The sequence below is a fragment of the Microtus ochrogaster genome, unplaced genomic scaffold, assembly GCF_000317375.1.
Source record: "Microtus ochrogaster isolate Prairie Vole_2 unplaced genomic scaffold, MicOch1.0 UNK24, whole genome shotgun sequence".
NCBI lineage: Eukaryota > Metazoa > Chordata > Mammalia > Rodentia > Cricetidae > Microtus > Microtus ochrogaster.
Genome location: NW_004949122.1, coordinates 2,092,506 through 2,114,250, shown reverse-complemented (window position 1 = coordinate 2,114,250; position 21,745 = coordinate 2,092,506). Strand labels below are relative to the sequence as shown.

Genomic DNA, 21,745 nt, shown 5'->3' with positions numbered 1-21,745 from the left:
TGTGTGCGTGTGTCTGTCTGTGTGTAGTGTGTCTGTGTGTCAGTGTGTGTGTCTGTGTGTGCGTGTACAAGTGCATGTGTTTGTGTATGCAGTTTATGTATATATTTATGTTTGCGTGTACATGTACATATGTAAGTATATGCGCATATATGTAGAGGCCAAAAGTTGATACCGAGTGCTTTCCTCAATTGTTTACACCTTATCTATTGAGACAGGAACCTTCTCAAAATCTGGAGCTCACAGATCTGACTGGAACAATGGGCCAGGAAGCCATGTGGGTATCCCTGCCTCCACCTCCTCAGCACTGGGATAATAGCCCAACTTTTTGCATGGGTGTTACAGATCCAAACTCATACCTTCATGCGTGTGCACCAGGAACTTTGCCAACTGAGCCGTCACCCTGACCCCTTCTTTGACATCCTAAGTCAGCCTCACCTTGCTTCTGATGCTCCGCCCTTCACTCAGACTTCCTAGCTGAGTACTATGAGTCCTGGCGAAAAGAACTGGTAGACTCTACTCCATTTGGGTGCCAAGATTCAGGAAGCCTCCTTTCTTTCACAATCCAAAGAGCCCCTTGCCCTTAACTCAGGAAGAGCTGTCAATGAAGAGTTTCAGGGTTGGGACCATTTTCCCATGGAGGGGTTGAGAGAAGACAAAAGACACCCATCTGTTTCAGTCGACATGAGTTATGGGTGTTAGGGTGGAAATAAGATGGACCTGGCTTGGGGGAAAGACACACAGACCCACCTGCCTGTGTGCTCCAACCTGAGCTGGAACCTGACTATCATGGGTGAGACATTCAGGCAATTGCTTTTTTTCTGGGGCATGTCTTCTCTGAGAAGGGAGAGGTGGGTTTGGGACAGACCTAATCAAATAGGCTGTTGCATGCATCTGTGAATCACTTCTAAGGTAAAGAAAGGAACTTAGTGTAACATCAAGACTCTGGAAAGCCACTACTCCCAAGGTCCCTTAATCCAGCAAACTAGAAATAAGGTTCTCTCAACCCCCTGACCCCCTCACTCCCCCACACATCACACACACACACACACACACACACACACACACACACACACACGTCAACCCAACTCTCCTCCCCCGAGGCTCCATCTAATGCCCACCAACCTTCCTGCTTCACCAGGCCTTTGGGCCTCTTCCTTCTCAGAGCAGATTCTGAATGTCCTAGAGCACAGTCCATCTCCCGCAGGAGGCTCCACCTCCCGGCTCTAGTCCTGAGCCCCCCATGCCTTCGTCTGTCACTGTCTCTGTCAGGCAGGTGATTTTAAACTTCCATTCCTAAAAGACGCATATTATATAAAAAAATGTTTTAAGTGCCTCGGGTGTTTTGCTCCTCATTGCTTCATAAAAGTGACATTAATAGCCAGGGAAGAGCTCGGCTGAGAGCAATTAGGGAGGATGTTTCAGGTATGAAAGCTGTTTTGAGCCTGCTAATGTTTCCTAATTACAGGCCTTTTGGTAGAGAGAGAAAAAGATAAAGAGTGGGTGGGAGACCTAGGGTGAGGAGCTCTGACTTAGCTCGGTGGTTTACCTGAAGAGGGAAGGGGAGGAGGGAGGAGGAAGGAGAGATCAGGGGGTCAGAGGCCACCAGCAGGGGGGCTGGCCTCTCTTGGCTGAGAAAGCCACACTAATTCCTGGGTAACAACTAAGGAAAGAGTTCCATTCATGGCTCATACTGTGAGAAAAATAAAGCCTTTCACACACCGTGCCTGAATTCCTGGACTTCATAGGCGACTCGGCTTGAGCCTTCTACACTTCACGTCTTCTCATTAGTTGTACCATGGCGGGGATCAGTCCACCAGAGGTCAAAGGGCAACTGGGACACCTTTTAGCCATGTGAGCTAAGGTAATTTATCAGCTGCTCCTCATTTTAGTTTCCTTACCAGTAAGATGGAGCCTGGGAAAGCCCAGAGGTGGGTTCATGCAGGCCTCTTTCTGCTTGTTTGTTTGTTTTTCATTTTTATTTGCCATCTAATAGCCTGTCTGGAATTTATACCCTGATTCCCCCTGGAGAGCTAATTCCTCATTCCCTTCAGTCCCTGGCCTTCTGCTGGGCCTAGGTCCACACACAGCAGACACAGGCTGAATGTGAGCAATGAGGACTCTGTTTGAGGGTGGGTACAGAATCCAAGCACAGTCATTCGGGCCCAAGTAGAACTTAACGCAAGGGCTTGCGCTTGAGGGTCCAGCAGCAGGGGTTTCCTCTTTCCTGGTATAAAGATGGATGATGCAGAAAGGCAGGAGCTGCTGTGGACCAATACCCAATACTGTGAGAAAGAGGAGCTGCATCCCCAATACCCAATACTGTGGGAGACCAAGAAGGAGAAAGAGCCAGGGAGATATAAAAGGAAGAACAGAAGAGACAGGTGGGGGTGGGGTGTTGAGGGGAGTCAGCTCACCCTCTAGGATCTAGACTGGCCCAACCTGTAGCCCCATGCCACCTGGCCCACCCAAGCCATGAGCCAGGCTGCTTCCTCCAAGAGTGGTTTGTGCTTTTTCTGTCAGTGGTCACCAAAAGTCCTGATGAAGGCAAAGTACACGTTGACAGTTGCTACCAGGATCCAGTCACCAGGCTACAAGAACTTAGACCAGCACACAGTATGAGAAAGCACAGCCCGCCGCATCCTCTGCCCTCCTGCTCCTGGCATGACTCCAAAGTCAAACAGGGAAAGTTCCATTCACAAAACCCTGTTCTCTCCCAGTTAAATCTCACTTGGATCTACCCCTAACTCAGCTCGGGGCGTTTCTGTCCTAATTAGCAGGATTGAGTCATCAAAGGAAGAGGAGAATAGATTGAGCCCTCCAGAGGGCTGAGAACAGGCTAGTGTTTCCTACATAGGTGCGAAGGAGAACCTCCTCTGTATCCTGTGTGCTGCTGTTACTCCACAGAGCAGAGGAGGGGAGGGAGTCTAAAGGGCAGGCCCTGGTCACATAGGCAGGGACCAGCCACATGGGGATGTGAGCAGAGATCTGATGTCATGGCCCAGGGCCTAGGCTGCTGCTCCTCAGGTTAGGCCTGTCACTCACCAGCCCAAGAAAATCGGAATTGATTTTCTTTGGCCTTAGAAGAGACAGGCAGTTACTGGAGTAGCTTTCTCTCCTGGGTGTACTTTCCCCACTCCCAGGAAAGGCAGCTGTCAAGGGTGCCTTGAAGACCTGAGGCTAAAGGACGTAGCCAGGGCTGCCCAGTGACCCAGACCTGGACAACCAGCAAAGCCTCACAACTGCCTGCAGCTTGTGCAGAGTTAATGGCCAGATAGAGACTTTCAGGAAGGTCTCTTCCCTATCTTAGCAGCTGGCCCCAGAAGTTTAGCACTGATCAGTTCAATAATCCTCCTAGCACACCACAGAATTGCCTAGAGAGGCCTGGGTAAAACTCATTTAACTTCATCTGTCCATACTTAGACACATATACCACACAAGCATGTGTATCTACACAGACATATAGATACACACATAAATATATGTGTATATTCAGATACACACACATATGATACACGTACAAAATGTAAAGGCATACAAATGTATACACATATAAACATAAATATACACATATACACAGATATATACACACAGATATATATACCAAGACACACAAATATAAACAGACATAAACATATACATGCATACATAGAAATTATATGCACAAACACAGGCACATATAGGTGCAAATATACACACATATATTCAAATACTCCCACATAAAATATATGTGTGTATATGTATATATATGTTTATATGCATATATATGCTAATTACACACAGAGAGCACACAGGAGCCTGTTCACTCCAACTATGGGCTTGCCAGGCTTGATTCTGGGTCCCCTTTGCAATTCTCCTCTAGCAAGCCTTGGTGAAGAATGCCTCGTATTAAAATAGTCAACTCCACATGCCACTGGCTGTGAAGGTGATTCCGAGCAGCAGCATGGATGCATATGGAGTCTGGAAGCACACAAAGCCGTCTTTGAAGATGAGAACTTCATAGATGTCTGCTCTGAGAGACTCACATCACAGACACAGGAACTGACACAAAGAAAGGCCATCCGTGGCTCAGGTGCAATAGTAGGTGAGCTCCGCTCGAGCCCTTTGAGAGTAAAGGAACTTTGGGGTTGGATTTCCAACAAGGAAACTCAATATGCCTGGCTCTCAGAGAAACCCAGACTTGCCTCTAACCCATTCCAGTGGGAGTTTGAAAAGAAAGACACCTTCTGGATGTCCATTCTCCTTCATCAGGCTCATCTCCAAAGTAGTGCTATTTGCATTGCTAACTAGCTCTTTAATGGCAGTTGGATACTGCAAGGCCTCGAACTAACTCTTTGTCGGGCTATAATGAACCTACTGTGGGTATCTCTTTAGAGCCCTGGGTTACAGATGCAAAGAGGTATCACTTGTTCGGCTGACGGACATTCCTGGTGCCTATGCCCTGCTAGGCTGGCACCAGGGATGTGGAACTAGAGCAGACTCATCCCCTGGGACTTGAAAACATGGACAATGATGCCCAGGGTCACGGAGGAAGGCAAGAATAGGAAGTGTCGGGCAGCACCTTAAAACAGGACTATCGGGGAGCATGGGTCCATAAAGGTCACCATTTACAGTGCTGCAATCACCCCAGACTCTCTGAACTCACCACTGCCCAGAGGTCCTACACTGTGGAGGACTGGCAGGACAGGTATGGACCCAGTCTAGGAAGGAGTTCCTGGAAAACCTCACTGGGATGCCCTCACATGGAAACTCAGCACCTACCTGGCTTTGTCCGTTTATAACATGATTTTTACCTTTTCCCTCTGTTCACCAGGTAGCGTGTGATTTTGATTAAACCAAGAGGCTTACATTAAAGGCGAGTGCTTAATTACCAAGCAGTATTTTGAATTTGGGCATAAATATGCTCTGATTTTCACATGTAATATTATAATCAGCTTTCTAACAACAAACTGAAAACGACTAGTGAGCTAGGGATGGGTGGTTAGCCAAGCCCAGATCAGGCTGTTCTCAAATACAGCTGCAGAGGTACATGGACAGCCACATAAACTGAAGAGTAGATGCTTAGGCTCTCTCTGTGGAGCCCAACAAGCTGGCCATGTGCTGGGACAGCACCTGTCACAGTGTCACTGTCACAGGGCCAGCTGCCTCCCTTCTTGGGGAGCATGGAGCAGTTCCTTCTTAAGACAGAGCAAACCAAACTCAAAGTGCCCTCCAGGCTCACCTAATGGCACCACCCAGTGTCCTTCTCCAGCTTGATTAACTGATGGCTTACTAAATTAGCTCTTACTATACAGAGATAGTTCAAGGCCTGTGTCTTTTCCACTGGATCCTAAGCTCCTTTGGATCTGAAGTTTATCTTCTGCCCCAGCCCTAAACTGGGACTTCTCACTACCTCTAAGGGCTGCACCTTAAATCCTACCCCTGACACAAGCCCACAGCTCCTGACCCCACTCTGGTGCCGGATGTGTCTACACACCTGTCCTACAGTCTCACCGGGACTCCCTCTGGTCAACACAGTGCAGTCCATAAGATGCCAACAGCCTCTCGCTGGGCTCAGCTCTCCTGTCTTTCAATCTCACCCTTACTCCTGCACAATGTAACTCTGGGTACATCCACTGCCATCTCTCCAGGCAGAGTCAAACAGGTGACAGAGACCCTGTAGACTGGCCCACCACATATGCATGGCTTGTCTTCACTCACAGCGTGGCCCTAGCCTCAGCCACATTCCTGTTGATCTTACCTCGCCTCTCTCCAACAGTCAGTAGCAGTTCATGTAAATGCTCTCCACCTCCTAAAATTCATACTCAAGACTAACCAACTTCATTGTCAGACACCTCAATCCCAGTCTCAGGCAGCAGGCAAGAAGTTAGGATAGATTCCATTCCATGGTTTCCTTCACCAACCTAGAGCACACGAACCTCTTCAGATACCTTTTGATCTCTGTCTTTGGATTTTAACAGAATAGGAATTGCTTCCTTGAAAGGTAAATGTGTCCCCAGTATCTCCGGTCCTCCATGTCCCACACTGTCGTCATCCCCTCCCCTCTATTGCCACAGTCTCCTTCACTTTACTTCCTCCTGACTTAGACTGCTTAATCACTGCTTCCTCTATGGGAACACAGAGAGAAGTAAATGCTACAGTGGTGTTGTATGTCACTGTGAAAACCTCTATGACACCTAGAAGATCTGTGATGGAGTAGGGAAGGGTCCAACAGAGCTGACGTACAGAGAAGGTGTCCCTGAGGACGGGCCAAATGAACAGAGTAATGTGACGGAAGAGTGGAGGATTGCTCCGGATCTCACGCCTTTGCTCTGTACTAAGGTGGGTGTAACCCTATGTATGTGGCGGAGAAGAGGTAAGTTCTACTTATGCTGTGCTGAGACAGACAGTCCCTGTCCAAGAGAATCCAAGTTGCATATGGGAACCGTGGGTGAGTTACCACCACTGGCAGCCTCTACTAAGGATGGCAACAGAGAGAGGAGAGAAAAGACCCCAGGATGGAAGCGTAGTCTTTAAGATAGCCCTCTCAACTGAGACTAAGGACCAGCCTGAGCATCCCACTGATTGTTCTAAGCCAGACAAGCTCAGCAGGTTTCTTAGAGCATCAGTTGACTACTTATCTGGTTGTAGAATCCCTACGAGAAAAGTGGCACCACGTTAAGAACAAGTGGGAGGGGCAGGCCATGAGCAGCTAGACAGCTGCCACCTCGAAAGGGCATCACTTGACTTTGAACGTCTCCCTCAAGGAACACATTCCTTGGAAAAGATGGAACGTTTAAGAAGACAGATGTTGTGTACAAGAGGAAAGGGAAAGAAAAACAAATCAAGGGAAGGACGTTTACAAATCTTATATAGCCTTTATAAGCACATGCAAGCCAGCCAAGAGTAATGACATCTGCGAAAGGGAACAAGCTTGGGCTATCCAGGCATCTTAAACTGGTCATCTCATCAGCTTTGTATGAAGTACCATTTAGAGCATACTGGTTTCCCCTGGTTGCCCACAGTATCTCTAGCAGTATTTGGACCTGTTCAGCTGGGTCCTTTGTTAGGCCCTATCTCACTCTTTTGGGGATTACTAGCTTTATCCTGACCGAAGGCATGGTACTTAAACCTGGTAATGCAACCTGCAAATGCAGGGGTTGGGGTCGGGGCTGGAAGTGAGAGCCCTGGGGAGGACACATTGAAATCACAATTGACCTTAGGATTAAGGTGAGGGTCTGTTGTGCTGAAGATCTGCTATGAAACATACATGTTACCAAACACAGGAACGGAGAAAGCCAAGGGCAGGTGAGGAAGCCTAGGGCCACCCTGTTCTACCTGACTTCACTTCTTGCATGGGAAGAAGATCCTCCTCGTCCCCCAGCACTCTCCCTTTATCATTAAGCCCCAGAGCCAGCCAATCACTGTGCAGGACATGCAGTCATCTCCTCTATCTCCTCTATCTCACTGTGGTCCATCATTGCTGACCCCAGCTCCTTCACTCTTCTCAGAGGGCTCTGTGAGTGGAGCATTTAAATGTGATTCTTCTGTGCGTCCAAGGCAGCTGAAGGAGTCTCCCCCATGCCTTCCTTCCAGCAGTTCTCTGCGGCCCTATCAACAGTGTGAACCTTTTACTCTGCTGCCCAGATCTCTCCATCTCCTGGAAGATTAAAAACCCAAAATCTTCTGACTGTGCTGTGTTCTGTTCTGCCCCACCTCATCCTGACACTCCCCACCCCCTGCCTGGTCCACACACAGACTTGTGCCACCTCCACCTGTCTTTTCATCACCCACCATTTGACTAGCTGTCCCTCCTACCTAGAGCATCTTCCCCAGCACTTCCTGCCTTACCTGTTAAACCCGCCCCAATCCAGTTCACACGAACCTTTTCTTTGCCAAGAGGTTCTCACTCCCCCACCCCTGGGTTCTTCATTCCCAGCTCTTTGTCATGTATGTCCACTGGTCTCTCCAGTGTCACACAGAAGAGATGCGCCCTAACTTATCCATGAACATGGTTGGCTTTCCCAGGAAACCATGAGCATCACAAAGCTATTCATCATAGCTCTAGGGTCTGGCCAGGTACATGTACACTGACCAAATCAATTAAGGTTGTGCCTCTAAAGCAAGCTCCTGGTGCAAGTCAGCCTCAGCACTTCCTCATACCCTTGGTCTCTGTGCAGCTCTGTGAGCGCTGCTGATCTCTAATGTGTTACGATGGCAATAGTGTTAATGTCCCCCTTCTGATACATCTACAGTCTGCATTGCCCAGGAGCTGACTGTCTGAAAAGACTGGGTCACAAGACGCTCTGCACCACACACAAAGGAACATATCTGAGACCCCTAGGTGCTGCCTCTGGATAGGTAGTATGCCCAGCATTCCCTCTGTGCACTGCACCCCACATGTATGGCATTAGGAAAGCCCTACACTTCCCAGCCACCCTGCAGACTCAGAATCTCCCTGCAGGACTGAAGCATGCTGGTCTGATACTCACCCCAGAGGCAGGATTGGCCGTCCATCCCAACTCTGCAGTGGCTGTCCTTGTGTCCATCAGCGTTTCTGCAAATCAGAAAAAGAAGAGTGCATGAAGCTATGTGTGATCGTACCTGGTGCCAGAAATATCCTTAGGTATCTTCACACTCAGGCTCTTTGGTGACAGCCAAGACACAGTGAGGGGACAGAGTTTGCTGAAATCCACTGCAGACCTCGTGTTCGCTCCGGGACTCCTCAGTTAACTGTGTGCCAGGATCCCCCTTTGCACTCACATCTTTATCCCCCACATTCAGCATCTACCCGGGGACTTTCTCAGGGCCGTGCTGACCCAGTAGCCAAACTCCATGCCTTCCTCTAGCCTTGCTGGGTCCTCTGTGTATCCTCCTCCATACCTGATTGCTTCTCCAGACTCTCTTCTCAACCCCCAAATTTCCTTGCCTCCTTCCTCTTGTTGCCTTTAGATGACAATTCCCAGATACCAACTGCTCCCCTAAATCTCTTCCTTCCCACAAGTCTCTTTGCCCCTGGGACAGACATATGCCCACCCTCTCTTCTCCAATAACCAATAACCTGACAAGGGCTTAGGAAATTTGACAAAGGGCAGGTCCAAAGCAGGAATGAACTATGTTTTAATCCTAGCACAAGTGCAGGTGAACATTTCTTTATTCCCCATCGGCCTTCTTAACCTCGGGCTCATAACCCATTCTGTTCCTGCCCCTAGGCAATGGTTGATCCATTGTCATTATAAATCAAAAGCCATTGTCTTTACATTCACAGAAATAGAATTACATACTATGTTCTGCTTTTATCTGGCTGCTTTCAAGATAACAGTTTTGAGATGAACTCATACTTTGAAAACGCAAATTTTTTTTACTTTGTTGTTATTTTGCTGGTATTGGGGTTGGGGGAGCTTTTTTGAGCTAGGGTCTTGTGATGTGGTCCAAGTTGACCTTGAACTCCAAATTCTCCCCACTCCAATTCATGAATGTTGGGAGAAAAATCGTGTATCACCACAGTTGGCTGCATCGTTTCTTTATGCTAAGTGGAATCTCATTTTATGAATGCATCTCAATTTGTTCACATATTTATTCTTTTCCAGATTGGGACTATCGCGTGAGAGTAGGTGTCCTTCCAAATCTTCACCAGCATCGCATACTGTGCCTTCTTCATGGCTCAATAGTATTCTAGCATGTATATATATACATATATACATATACACCACATTCTCAACTCCAGTGGCTGTGGTGGCTGATTCCACATTTTGGCTCTTATGAATAATGCTGTAATAAACACAGGCTTGAAGTTCTAAGTTGTTTTCTTAAAATTTCACTGACTCATCTGTTTGTGCTCTCTTGATTCTCAGTGCATGTCCCTGGAATCATTATTTTGAATCACACGAAGAACATCACATTGTTTTCCTTTTCTTTGGGGTCTTCTGCTACAGAATAGTGGACTCCTGGAGACATTGTACCCCTGTGCTTCTTCATCTTTACTGTGTCTCTACATCGATGTTTGCACAGCCCAAGGATTATGTGTCTCCTCCAATTGAGGGGCAGCCTTCGTAGGAGCATCTTTCAGCTGAAGATGTTTCTTAGTGCAGACTCACTTGGATTTAGTTCCAGGTTAGTGCCACAGCTCAGTCTCTGTAGAAAGTCTTTGGCTAGAATCAATAGCTTTTAAGATGGTGCATGTGACAGTGGGGCCCATCTGATTTCAGATTGTGTGGGAGCAGGGACATTCTAGCAGCCAAACGGATGCAGTGATTGGTACATGGAGTGATGGCGGTAGGGACACCTGCTACATAGACACTCGTGAAGAGAACAGCAATGCCCAGGATGCAGAATTTAGTAGCTGATTGCTTAGAATGAGCACCTCCGTCGCCGGTGGTCTCTTATAATGGCAGTGGTGGCACTGGGAATGTAGAGAGTATGGGGGATGTGTCCCTAAACCTCATTGGGTGACCACTGCTGGCATCAGAGATGCAATGAAACATGTCCTTGGGTCTCGGTGATGTACTCTTGAGGCACTAGGGAGCAGGGGAACCACAGGAAGAAGCTGCCAGGAGCAGTGAATGGCAGGGAGGCATGGGATGGAAAAGCACAGGTCCCAGAAGGCTTTGTTTTTTTGAGGTCTTGGGGCTTGCACCACACGCTAGGCTGAACCACCTGCCCATGTTATACAGCGCACTACATGGGTTTGTATGATGGAGTCACAGGCATACTGTTAGGTCCAGTTGCGTTCTTGAAGCTTTCGGGCATTGTACAAGTTTGGGAGAATGCTTGCCGGGCACCCAGGATGGGCATGGGCAGAAGTTGATGCTCCCACTGGGGAGAGGCGTATGGATTCCTACAGCAGCTCTGTCCTCAAGAGGACCTACTTGCATCATTCTAGTACTCAAAGGAAGAGGAAGAGGAGGAGACAATGTAGGCTCTTCTCTGAGAAATGCTGTGATGCAGACTCTGGGCAGCAATCTCAACTTTCCCCCAGCCTGTCTTGACTATGGAATTCCCTTGTAAGTAGACTGTGATTGTCCCCGGAAATGTGGTTCTGCCACCCCCCCCCACACACACACAAAATGGTCATCTCCCAAACCAGGGTTCAGGGTCCTGGTTCCTGCTGCTCTTTGCTTGTCTTGGAGCCACTATCCCGGGTCTCTGTCTCACAGGGCTCCCATCACTCCCTCCGCAGCCACTTCACTGCACTGGTTCCTGACTGGGGAGGCAAACACTGCCCACCTCTGTCTAGCCATCCTGGGGTCTCCTCAGAGACCTTTGTATGTTCTGGACTCTGGTCCTTTTTCAGACACACATCGTAAATATTTAGTCTCATTTGGGCACTTGCCTTTCATTTTCTTAGCAGTGTCTTTTCAAAGGTCCAAGATTTTAATTTGGACAAAGCCCAACTCATCATTCATCAAGTTTTTCTTGTCTACTACCCTACATGAGAATTCTTTGCCCAGACCAAAGATAAGAAGGTTTTTTACATCTAAATACATTCTGATTCATTTTTAGTTAAATTCTTGGATACATCATAGAAAGTATAAGTCAATGTACCTTTCTTAGGTGGTCATCAAATTTTTCCAGAGGTGCAACTTTTCCCTATGAGATAAGGCCTTGCTTTGTTGCTCAGGCTGACCCAGAACTCCTGAGCTCAAGTGATCCTTATGCCTCAGCCTCCTGAATAGCTGAAATGACTGGTGTGTGGTCCAGCACCCCACCCGAGTGATGTCTTTGACAATAAACACACACTAGTGGAGGTGTCTTACTCATTCAGATTCTCCAGACTCTGTACATATCAACAGAGCAGTACAGCTCACCCCAGCTGCAGAGATGTTGGGACTATGTGCAGAAATGCAGAAAATACAGGGGGGCGGGACGTCAATGCAGCAGATCCCTTTCTTCCCTTCTGGCCCCACTACTCCCCCTACACCAGCCATTCCACACTCGCTGCTTCAGGAAAGAGATATGAAGGCAGAAAGCAGACTCAAAATCTCTGGACTTGACGGCAACAAGTGTCAAGGCAGAAACTAAAGGTGTACAGAGAAACCGAAGGTGAGCTGTGGAGATGAAATGAAAGAGACAGTGATGGCTGGTATCATCACCTGGATGCTTCGGTGGGTAAAGGGTTTGCCAGGCCAGTACGATAAACTGAGTTCAGATCCTTAGCAGCTATGTAAAAGCAGGGTAAACTGCTATAATCTCAGCACTGGGAGGCATCAGCTGGAGGATTCTGGTGACGTGTTGGTCAGCCTGTGTAACCAAAATGGTGAGCCCCTGGTTCAGTAAGAGGCCCTGTCTCAATAAACTGGATAACACGAGAAGACACCCAACATGGACCTCTGACCTCCACACATGTGTGCATATTCAGCTACACACACGCAATCCACATCTACCACACACACAGCACGTGCACAGACTTCACCCACCACACACCACACATCACACACACACGCACATGCTCAACAATGAAAAGAAGTCCCTGATAAATTCATTGGTCAGTGCTTCTCCAGAAAGTTGCCTACCCCAGAACCCAAGAAGGAAGTCAGCTCCAGACACAGGGCCCTGGACATCCACCATCCCAGCAGCTAGTGACCTCGCCAGCTGATGGGCACTAAAGAAGGGCCACCCGAGGGCCTGAGCAAGTCTAATGAAGGACCCACAAAGAAGGACCTTCATGGACCATAAACAACGGCCAGGTAGACACCAGGAGCCCGTGTGGAATGCATGCCACATGGATCTCTGTAGGGCTAGGACCAACATGACCACAGGAAGCCTCCCCTGCCCCATGACAGTGTGAACCATGCCTGCAGCACGGCTAACATCTCTGCCCCAGCAGATAGAGTGCACATTTGGAAGTTGCCTAGGAGAAAGAAAAGCAGCGTTTTCTTGCCCTCTTTGGGCTTGGGTTGGGGTTGATCTGTGCTATCACATGAAAAATACCAGAGCAGGTATCACGAGTTTGTTTTCCCTCCCACTGCCGACAGCTGGGGTCCTTGCGAAGAGCAAACGTCCCGTCTCCCCTCATCTCCACTTCACAGCACTAACAACGGTCATAATGACATAACACATTTACATAATACACTTCTCAGAAGGTACTCCAGGAGCCCCTGTAGAAGCTCATCGCGGGGACCATTAAAATATCTCTGCTAGGTGGGTCTGAAGCAGGAACGAAAGTACTCACGTGACTGAACGTGACTGAATGGGAAACCAAAGCGCAGAGAGGGGCGCAACTCTGAAAAGTCACACAGCTAGCTTCCCACCCTGGCACAGAAAGCCTGAAATCACAGCGCAAGTCCCACCGGACAGATCTGGAAGCTTCCTGAAGCTCTGGAATGGAGGAAGGAGCGGGAGCACTTTCTGTTTGGACCACGAAGCCACAAAAGTTCCCAGAATGCAAATCGGCACCAACCACAGACTCTCACTGAAGGGGATGATAGTGGCAAAGGAAATGGAGTACAGAATTAAACTTAGAATGCAATTGCATTCCGAAGCCTTCCAGGGATCCCTTTGTTCTGTTAATTCCATAAATACAACCTCAGTCTCCCTAACAGTCATAGGTGCCTCCGTTTGAATGTAATAGAACCTGCTTCTGAGTACTATTTTTCGTGCAATCGATTGGGCAGAAACTGCGGCAAGAGGTATCCATCACCTTACATCCTGTCCAGCGCGGAGACAGAGGACAGCAGACCTGCGAACCATCCACTCCCTGTGATTAAGGTTAGTTGCTCCTCTGGCATGGGAAGCTCCTGATTATACAGCTTTCCACTCTGGTGGGGGACTGAATTAAAGTGATTTGGGGAGGTTTACATCTCCCTGGAGAGGAAGCGACCACTCATTTGCATTTATAAAGCATATTGAGAGCTCTGGCAGAAAGTTATGGTGGAGGCACAATTAAATATTTACCGTCACTTCTGCTCTCAAATGGTGGCACGGGGACCAGACCAGCTGGAAGGGCATGTGTTGCTGTCAGATCCAAAGATGCCCGCAGGGGACAGGGCTCTGGGACGCATGCCCATCGCCTCCTAGGCTCTGCCCCTCTGGGAACTCATATGGGAAAAAAACACTGGGTTTGAGAAGGCAGGTCCAGGACCCAGTTCTCACCACCTCCATCTCTTCAGGCTTCATCTGAAGAATGTGGTCTCATAGGTAAGATAATGCTGAAGGTGGGGGGGGGGGCAAAGCAGTGTTATCATTGCTATAGTAACTTGATCATTCCATGTTCCTGGTCTATGGGGAGAATTGGATGCACTGGTACCTACAGGATGCCCCTCATAAGGTGTCTCTAGGCAGGTAAAGACACATTTCCAACCCACACCCCCCTCCTTTTCCTTGCAGGGCTGAAAGAGGAGTCAGTGATATATGCTAGGACACAGCGATGGGTGAGGATGGATGTGTGCCCTGAATGAGCTCGTGGACAGGAAGTAAAGTTTCACCTCCTATTCTGAACAACCTCCAGTTCTGACTGCGCCCATGAGAGGGTGACTTGAGAACTCAGGGCAATGTGCAAGGGTTTTATGCATAGGGGTATCCGCGGGTCTGTGTCTGTGAGCCCTGCTAATCTCCTCTGCATAGGGTATCAGGGAGTCTGCCTCCGTGGGCCCTGCTGATCTCCTCTGCACAGGGGTATCAGTGAGTCTGCCTCCGTGGGCCCTGCTGATCTCCTCTGCACAGGGGTATCAGTGAGTCTGCCTCCATGGGTCCTGCTGATCTCCTTGACTAGTTGAAGGCAACTTTGGAGAAGGGACTAAGGAGTGGCCTTCAGATCCACACTGGGAGGGGCAAAGGCAGGTTGAAGAGAACAGAGTGAGAATCTAAATGGGGAGACAGAAGGGGTCTCTGGCAAGAGTCAGGCTGACTGGCAAAAGGAAGATGTAACAAGGAACCTGGCAGAATGAACTCTTTACCCCAGGGGACATTTTTCTTTAGCAACTTCAGCATAGGAACCTCATGACCCACCCAGCAACTGGTGGGACCATGCCTGAGGGTCTAGGTGGTAAGTCCTGGTCTAGGCTTCCTCTATGAGGAAAAAGGCTGCCTGGCTTTGATGGCAGTATCTCTTTCTGTCTCCATTGGCATCTGTGGATGTATTGATATTTGAGGGGGAATTAGATACCTGTCGTGATAAAAGAGAGATAAATAAGCTCTCTTTGTTCAGCTCAGCCATTCTTTTTAGGAGAGACATAGATTAGACATTCAGTTGATTTACAAAGTCCTTCCACGGCGGTAACAATATACACAGGCCCAGAAGAATGAGGAACAGTGGCTTCCAGTTGCGTCTGAGGCGATGCCTGATGCGTATTGACAAGACAAGGCCACCAAACACAGAGCAGTGCCACCATGCGATCCTTTCTCAATAGCCCCCAAGACTCCTGAACCTGGGAGCCACAGCATGGTGTGCTCCCTGAACCAGGATGCTGCCACCTGGGCATGAGGGGCTAAGTGTCTTCGCCATGGCAGACATGGCTTAAGCAGCCCCAACTCCTTCTTTTGCAAGGAATCATGGGAGGGGAATATAAAGTGGTGGCAAAAAAAGGTGTTTGAGTATCCTTGTACAGAAGTTTTTGAGGAATGTGTGGGGGTGGGGCACAATGCAGACTTCAGAAATAAAATGAGAGCAGACAGACAAGGCAGCTCTTAGGGAGCTTGCAGCCAATCAGAAAACAGAAACTAACCCAATCCTCATTCAAGTAAACCTGCAATTCTGTCCTCCATGAGAGACAGGAAGGTGGCATGCAGGGATACTAATGAACAAAAAATTTTAATTGGGTAGGGTATTGCAGGATATTTGATCACACGGTGTGAAGATGTGTCTCTGTCCTTCCTTGCCTGCCTAAGGCACTTTCTGATTGGTTTAATAAAGAGCTGAACTGCCAATAGGCAGACAGGAAAGGATAGGCAGGACTTCAGGGCAGAGATGGGAACTCTGGGAAGAATCTGAAAGGTGGAAACTCCCCAGCCAGACATGGAGGAAGTGGGATGCAGAGTAAAGAGTAGAGGTAACAAGGCACATAACAGAACACAGATTAATAAAAATGTGTTAATTTAAGTTTTAAGAGCCAGTTGGGAACAAGCCTAAGCTAATGCCATTCTTTCATAAAATGTCTCCATGTCATTATTCAGGAAGTGGTGGTCCAAAAAAGTCTGACTACAGTAGCGTCATGGGTAAGCACATCCAAGCCCTGACAGTTAGCTGGCACTTGTCTCCCATCCCCTTTCCCAGTTCTTGACTCTTGAAAGCACAGGGACACAGGTACCACTACTCACACACCACAAACACATACATGCACGTTACTGGTAGGTCTAAGGTGACTATCCCCAACCCCAGCTGCAACTCCAGTGTGCTCTAGAGACCATAAGTAAGCACAGCTAAGTTTTCTGCCTTTCCCAGAGACCTCCATGCTACCCCAGACCTAGCCTTGCACAATTGGCAAGCCAGTCTCAGCCCTGCACATTGGGCAAACCCAGATGACATCTATGACATCTGCCTGGTCCTTCAGATGTGTTGTGGCCCTCCAGATCCTCAGCTCCTACAACGGGAGTCTCAACACCATAGGTGACCAAGCCAAATTTCCTAGCAGGTCCAAGCCTCCTGCACTAATACAGACTGGCCACCTAGGATTTGGTTCCTCTTCCACTGAATTGGCTTGAAAAGAACCCAGGAAGATCTTTTGCCAGCTCTGCGTTTGAGGATAGGGTTGGTTGACGGTTAACTCTTAAGCGCACCAGCCAAGCTCTTAATAGAGCCATGTTCTAGCAGATCTGGAGCCTAGGCCCAGAACAGCTGTAGAAGGCTGCAGTGAGAACGGACTCCAAGTAGGTTTCCATACTCCACTTCCGCCCATGGGCCCACCCCACCTAAATCTCTCTGCATTCATTCTCTGCATCTTCTCTGCCACCCTCCCCTAGCACCTGTGTTTTTGAAATCTCAGCAGTATATATATATATGTGTGTAATATATATGCATATGTTTGCATACAGGGCTGTAATGCACACAGGTGCAGACAGAGGTCACAGATACAGAGGTCATTGACTGACATTTTATTCCCTGAGACAGGGTCTCTTTTTGAGCCAGGATCTCAATGACTTGGCTAGGCTGTCTGGACATTAAGCTTCAGAGATCTGCTTGTCTCTGCCTCCCCAGCAGCAATTACAAATCCTTTTTACTACAGAGTCTGGATTTTTATGTGGGTGCCCGAGATCTTAACTCAATTCCTTATACTTGTGGAGCAAACACTTTACCAACTGAGCTATTTCCCCAGCCACTGGCGTCTGGTTTTGATTTCCTTCTTTTCCTTAGTTTTCCATCAGAACATTCACCAGCTTCCATTGCTTCTTCCTTCAAGGCCCCCATTTCCTCTGTGTATTTCTTTCCCATCCCTGCACCCCAAGTCTCCAGGTTCCATCCCTACATCCTGGGACCCACGTCCCAAGTGGTATGTCACAGGAAGCCCCACACAAACTGCTCTCCGTGCTGCTAAATCCTCATCATCTGCTGACAGTGTGGCACATTCAGCTTTGGAGGAGGCTGTATGACCACAGCCAAAAAAAAAAAAAAAAAAAGCTTTATCCAACATCAGCCCTTCTGATCACAGAATGACATCACTCAGAAGAGTTTGTGCAAATGAAATAATTGCCTAAGAAAGGTGGGAAAAGGGACCTACTTACTTCATAATGACAATCATCACAGCATTGTCTACAGTTGAGGGTCTGACAGTAGCCCGTCCTTACACACATATAAGTAGTGTTGTGGAAGGGTGTGTATGAGAACATGAGCCCCCAAACATACATCAAGAAAACAGTTGGGTGTGCCCAAAGACACTGTTCAAGTGATGCTTCAACTGGGAAACATGTATGCAGGGACAGAGTAGCAAGAGGCAAGCTCTGCTGGGATAGTCACATACCTTTACAGTTAAGATTCCTGTGTCATTATATTGTCTTTTAATACCAAAACTCAGAGACACAGATTTAACATTATCTTCTAGAAATACCTCTTTCAGCACATCTTCCCTCCCTACTTTGTGATTTTTTTCCAGACTCTCTATTGACTGGAAGATTGTTACTAATGTCTGCCCTGCCAAGCCCCTGTGATCCAGAGATGGAAATGCAGATTGTGCTTTAGTGTCCTGGCCATCCAGACCTGAATAATCACACAGAAATCATATTAATTACAACACTGGTTGGCCAATGGCTCAGGTATATTCCTAGCTAGCTCTTATATCTTAAATTAACCCATTTCTATTCATCTGTGTATTGTCACAAGGCTGTGGCTTACAAGGCTGGCATCCTTCTCCTTTGGCAGCTACATGGTATCTGCCTGACTCTGCCTTCTTTCTCCTTGTATTCAGTTTAGTTTTCCCGCCTATATATATTTTCTGCCCTGCCATAAGCCAAAACATCTTTATTAACCCATGGTGATAAAACATATTCACAGCACAGAGATACCTCCTCCAAACATACCCCTCAAAGTAAACCTCTGCTCCCACTTCCCGTTCCTCCTTCCTGGAATGGCTTCTTCATTCTGTTCATCACTGAAATAATAGGTCTTCAAGCCTTCCCTAGTTCTACCCATGGAGCCCCACCTTGTTCTGAGTAACTCTCACTTCCTTAGCATCTGCTGTGAGCTATTGTGTTGAACACCAAGAGAGGACAGAGCTGTGGCTTTGGCTTTGAGTTTCCCTGCATGCCTGCTTCCTCCACCAAAGCAGTCAATAACCCTAAAGACACAGTTTCAATTCCCAGTAGTGAATAAACCATAGTCCAGCTATGCTTTGGAATAATCCTTCTGCACAGTGTGAATATGTATTACTCTCATGGGTCAATAAAGAACTTACTGGCCTGTAGCTGGGAAGGAAGAGATTGGGTGTAAGAGTCAAACTGAAAATGTTGGGAGGGAGAAGGGAAGAGTCTGGAGTCGCCAGAAGATTCAGGGAGAAGTAAAATGGGCACACTTTACTAAGAAAAGATACTAAGCCACATGGCAAGGCTTAGACAAAGAAACATGGGTTAACTTAAATGTAAGAGTTAGCTAATAACAAGCCTTGGCTACTGGCCAAGCATTTGTAATTAATATTAAGCATCTGTATGCTTACTTGGGAGTGGCCTGTGGGACAGAAACTTCCACCTACACAGCTTGGTGTCAAAAGCCTTATCCCTTAACAGCAAGTCTTTCCTCCTGCACCTCCCTCAGTCAATAGGACTGGGTCCTGAAAGAAACTCTGTATCAAGTACACTCATGTGACTAACACCTATTTACTAGCTTTGCCAAGTATAAATCTTAGGCAAATGGAGGCTATTATTATGCATGTCTCCATTGATTGATGGGTGGTAATGGCCAGCAAAGAACAGAAACAAGCTTGAGTAAACTGAATGAGCCAATCCAACCCATCTGTTGAATGACTGACTGATTGAATGAGTCTGAACAGGCATTCAAATTGGAAATACAAACTGTGAAATTTGCTCTTTTAAAGGACGTACAGATCTGCACAGTCCTCTCCACCACGCCTTTCTCCTTCTGCCTCTTTTATGTTTCAAGGTACAATTACTTATGGTAAATAAAAGAAGTCACAGCCTTCATGGGTCACACAGAACAGTGCCTCAAGGGGTTGGGATAGGCTCCAGGTCTAGCACTGGTTCATACAGGGGCCTACCTTAGGAAGCTAAGTAGAGTTCCAATGTGCCTCCCACCAGGAGCCCTTCTGAGTCAGGCTCCTAGAGAAGCAGACACATTGGGTACAACATTGGGGTGCCAGAATGCCTTGGAAGGGCTCTGTTCTCTGAACAGCCCAGCCTTAGACTTGGTGTGTGACTTAGAAGGATCCATTCCCTTTCCGGCTCGGGGTCTCTATGACTCCTAGTTCTGATATATAAGAAACATAGCAAGCAATTAAAGGGGATCTCTATGAGGACCTCTGTGTCCTCATCCCCATATATGACTGGACCACACAGTGGTGTGGGAGTGTGTAGGCTTGTGTTCTGCAGGAGCTTCACTAAAAACAACAGAAAGGTATTGTTTCCCCATTATGGAGGCCAGAATTCTTGCAACAGGCTGTCAGGAGGGCCATACTCCCTCTAAGACCTGTAGGGCAGAGGCATTCCTTGCCTTTTCTGGTAATTGCTTGGTTATTGGTGTTTTGCAGGTACACAGCTCTGGTCTACCTTCAACCTGGGCTTCTCTCCTTTCATTTACTATGGACATGTTATAAGAACACACCAGTCATGCTGTAGAGGAAGCTACTCAACTCTGGTATGTCTGCAATAAACCTGTCCACAGCTGAGGTCACACTGCCAAGTATGGGGTTGGGGAGCTAAGACTTAGACATCTTTTTTTCCCAGGAAACACAAATCAACTCATAACAAGAGGGGTAAGAGACTTGGAAACACCGTTTTTAGATGTCCCCCATCCAATAGTTGGGCTTCACGCAGATGTAAATGAGACCAGGTATCTACTTCAATGTCCCCCATACCAGAAAGTGAAAGATAGACGGTCTCCATTTGGTCCTCCATGCCCTCTCACCTAGTTCTGTCCTGGGAAGAACTTTGCAAGCTGCATCAACAGGACACTCCTTCACCAGCAGAGCAGGAGGCATGTGGAGATAGACAGGCCACATGAACATTCCCAGCTTCTCTTCCTTAAATGTAGAGGGTGGTGACCGTTTCCAACAGCTGTGGTCTGGTGATATTGCTGCAAGCCTACGGGTGGTGAAAGCCCAGGATTGTGACTAACTTCTAAGAGCCACACCATCTTTGCTGTCTTCCACTCTGAGCAACCCCTTCTAAAAGTCTATTGTGGGACTTTACACGGGGAAGAGATGTACAAATACCTCTTTACCCCAGGTAGATCACAGTGATAAACCAACACAATGATTCTATCCACGTCTAGTTGCTTGAACTAGCGAGTTTGTTGAGGTTACTTTCCTCCATATTACTGAAAGGAAGACCCCAATGTAGGTGACCACTCAGGAAATTTGCATCCGTGGAGCTCCCTACACAGGTTGCAAGCAGCTCGCATATGTGGAGTCTCCTCTGCCTTTCTCCCTATGTTTCTGTTTCTATGACCTTGGGAAGTGGCCTTGTCCATCCTATAACTTTGTCACATTTCTGAGGCTCATAAGCTGCATGGCCACTGCTGTACCACCCCCCCCCCCAGTGAGGAGGAAATACATATACAGCATCATCATTAATCTCCCCTCAGTTACCTCTTTAGACTGTACCGTTTACTTTTTCCAAGTCCCAGATGACACTTGGGGTTTAAATAGGTAGCCCTGTTAGGCAGCACCCATGTCTTGGGTCCCCTCTCTATTTAGTCCTGCAGCTCTCTACACAAGAGGACAGCCACCATGACAGCATGCTGACCATATTGAACTCAAAGCAGACAGACTAACTTGAGCTTTAGCTCTAACACTGTCTACCTGTATGACGTCAAGCAAGTGGTTCAGACCCTTAAAATTGCTTGTTCAGTCACCCACTCAATAAGGATAACAATGTCTGCTTCACAGGGTAATTTAGGGGAGTCAGTGAAATATTCAGTAAGTACTTCCTGCAGCTTCTGGAAGGTTCTATAAGGTCTATAAAAGGCAGTTGTGTTAGAGTGTGTGGCTGGTGATGAGAAGCAGAAACTCTTCATGACCCAAGTTCTTTAGCTTCACCAGGAGAGACCTGGCCAGCTTCTAGATATCTAACTCCCATGCTCACTGTGAAGGGTGGGCACTGGCTCTACCCAGCCCTGCTCACTGTGAAGGGTGGGCACTGCTCTACCCAGCCCTGCTCACTGTGAAGGGTG

General features: G+C 47.7%; 1 protein-coding gene across 1 annotated transcript in view; it reads right to left on the bottom strand.

Annotated features, from left to right (window-relative positions):
- Ephb1 (EPH receptor B1) overlaps positions 1-21,745 on the bottom strand; it is a 445,475-nt gene that overhangs the window by 304,943 nt on the left and 118,787 nt on the right. The window contains exon 2 of the mRNA XM_026789586.1: positions 8,469-8,533. Within this exon, the coding sequence (XP_026645387.1) occupies positions 8,469-8,533 (65 nt within the window). The remainder of the gene's footprint in view (positions 1-8,468; positions 8,534-21,745) is intronic.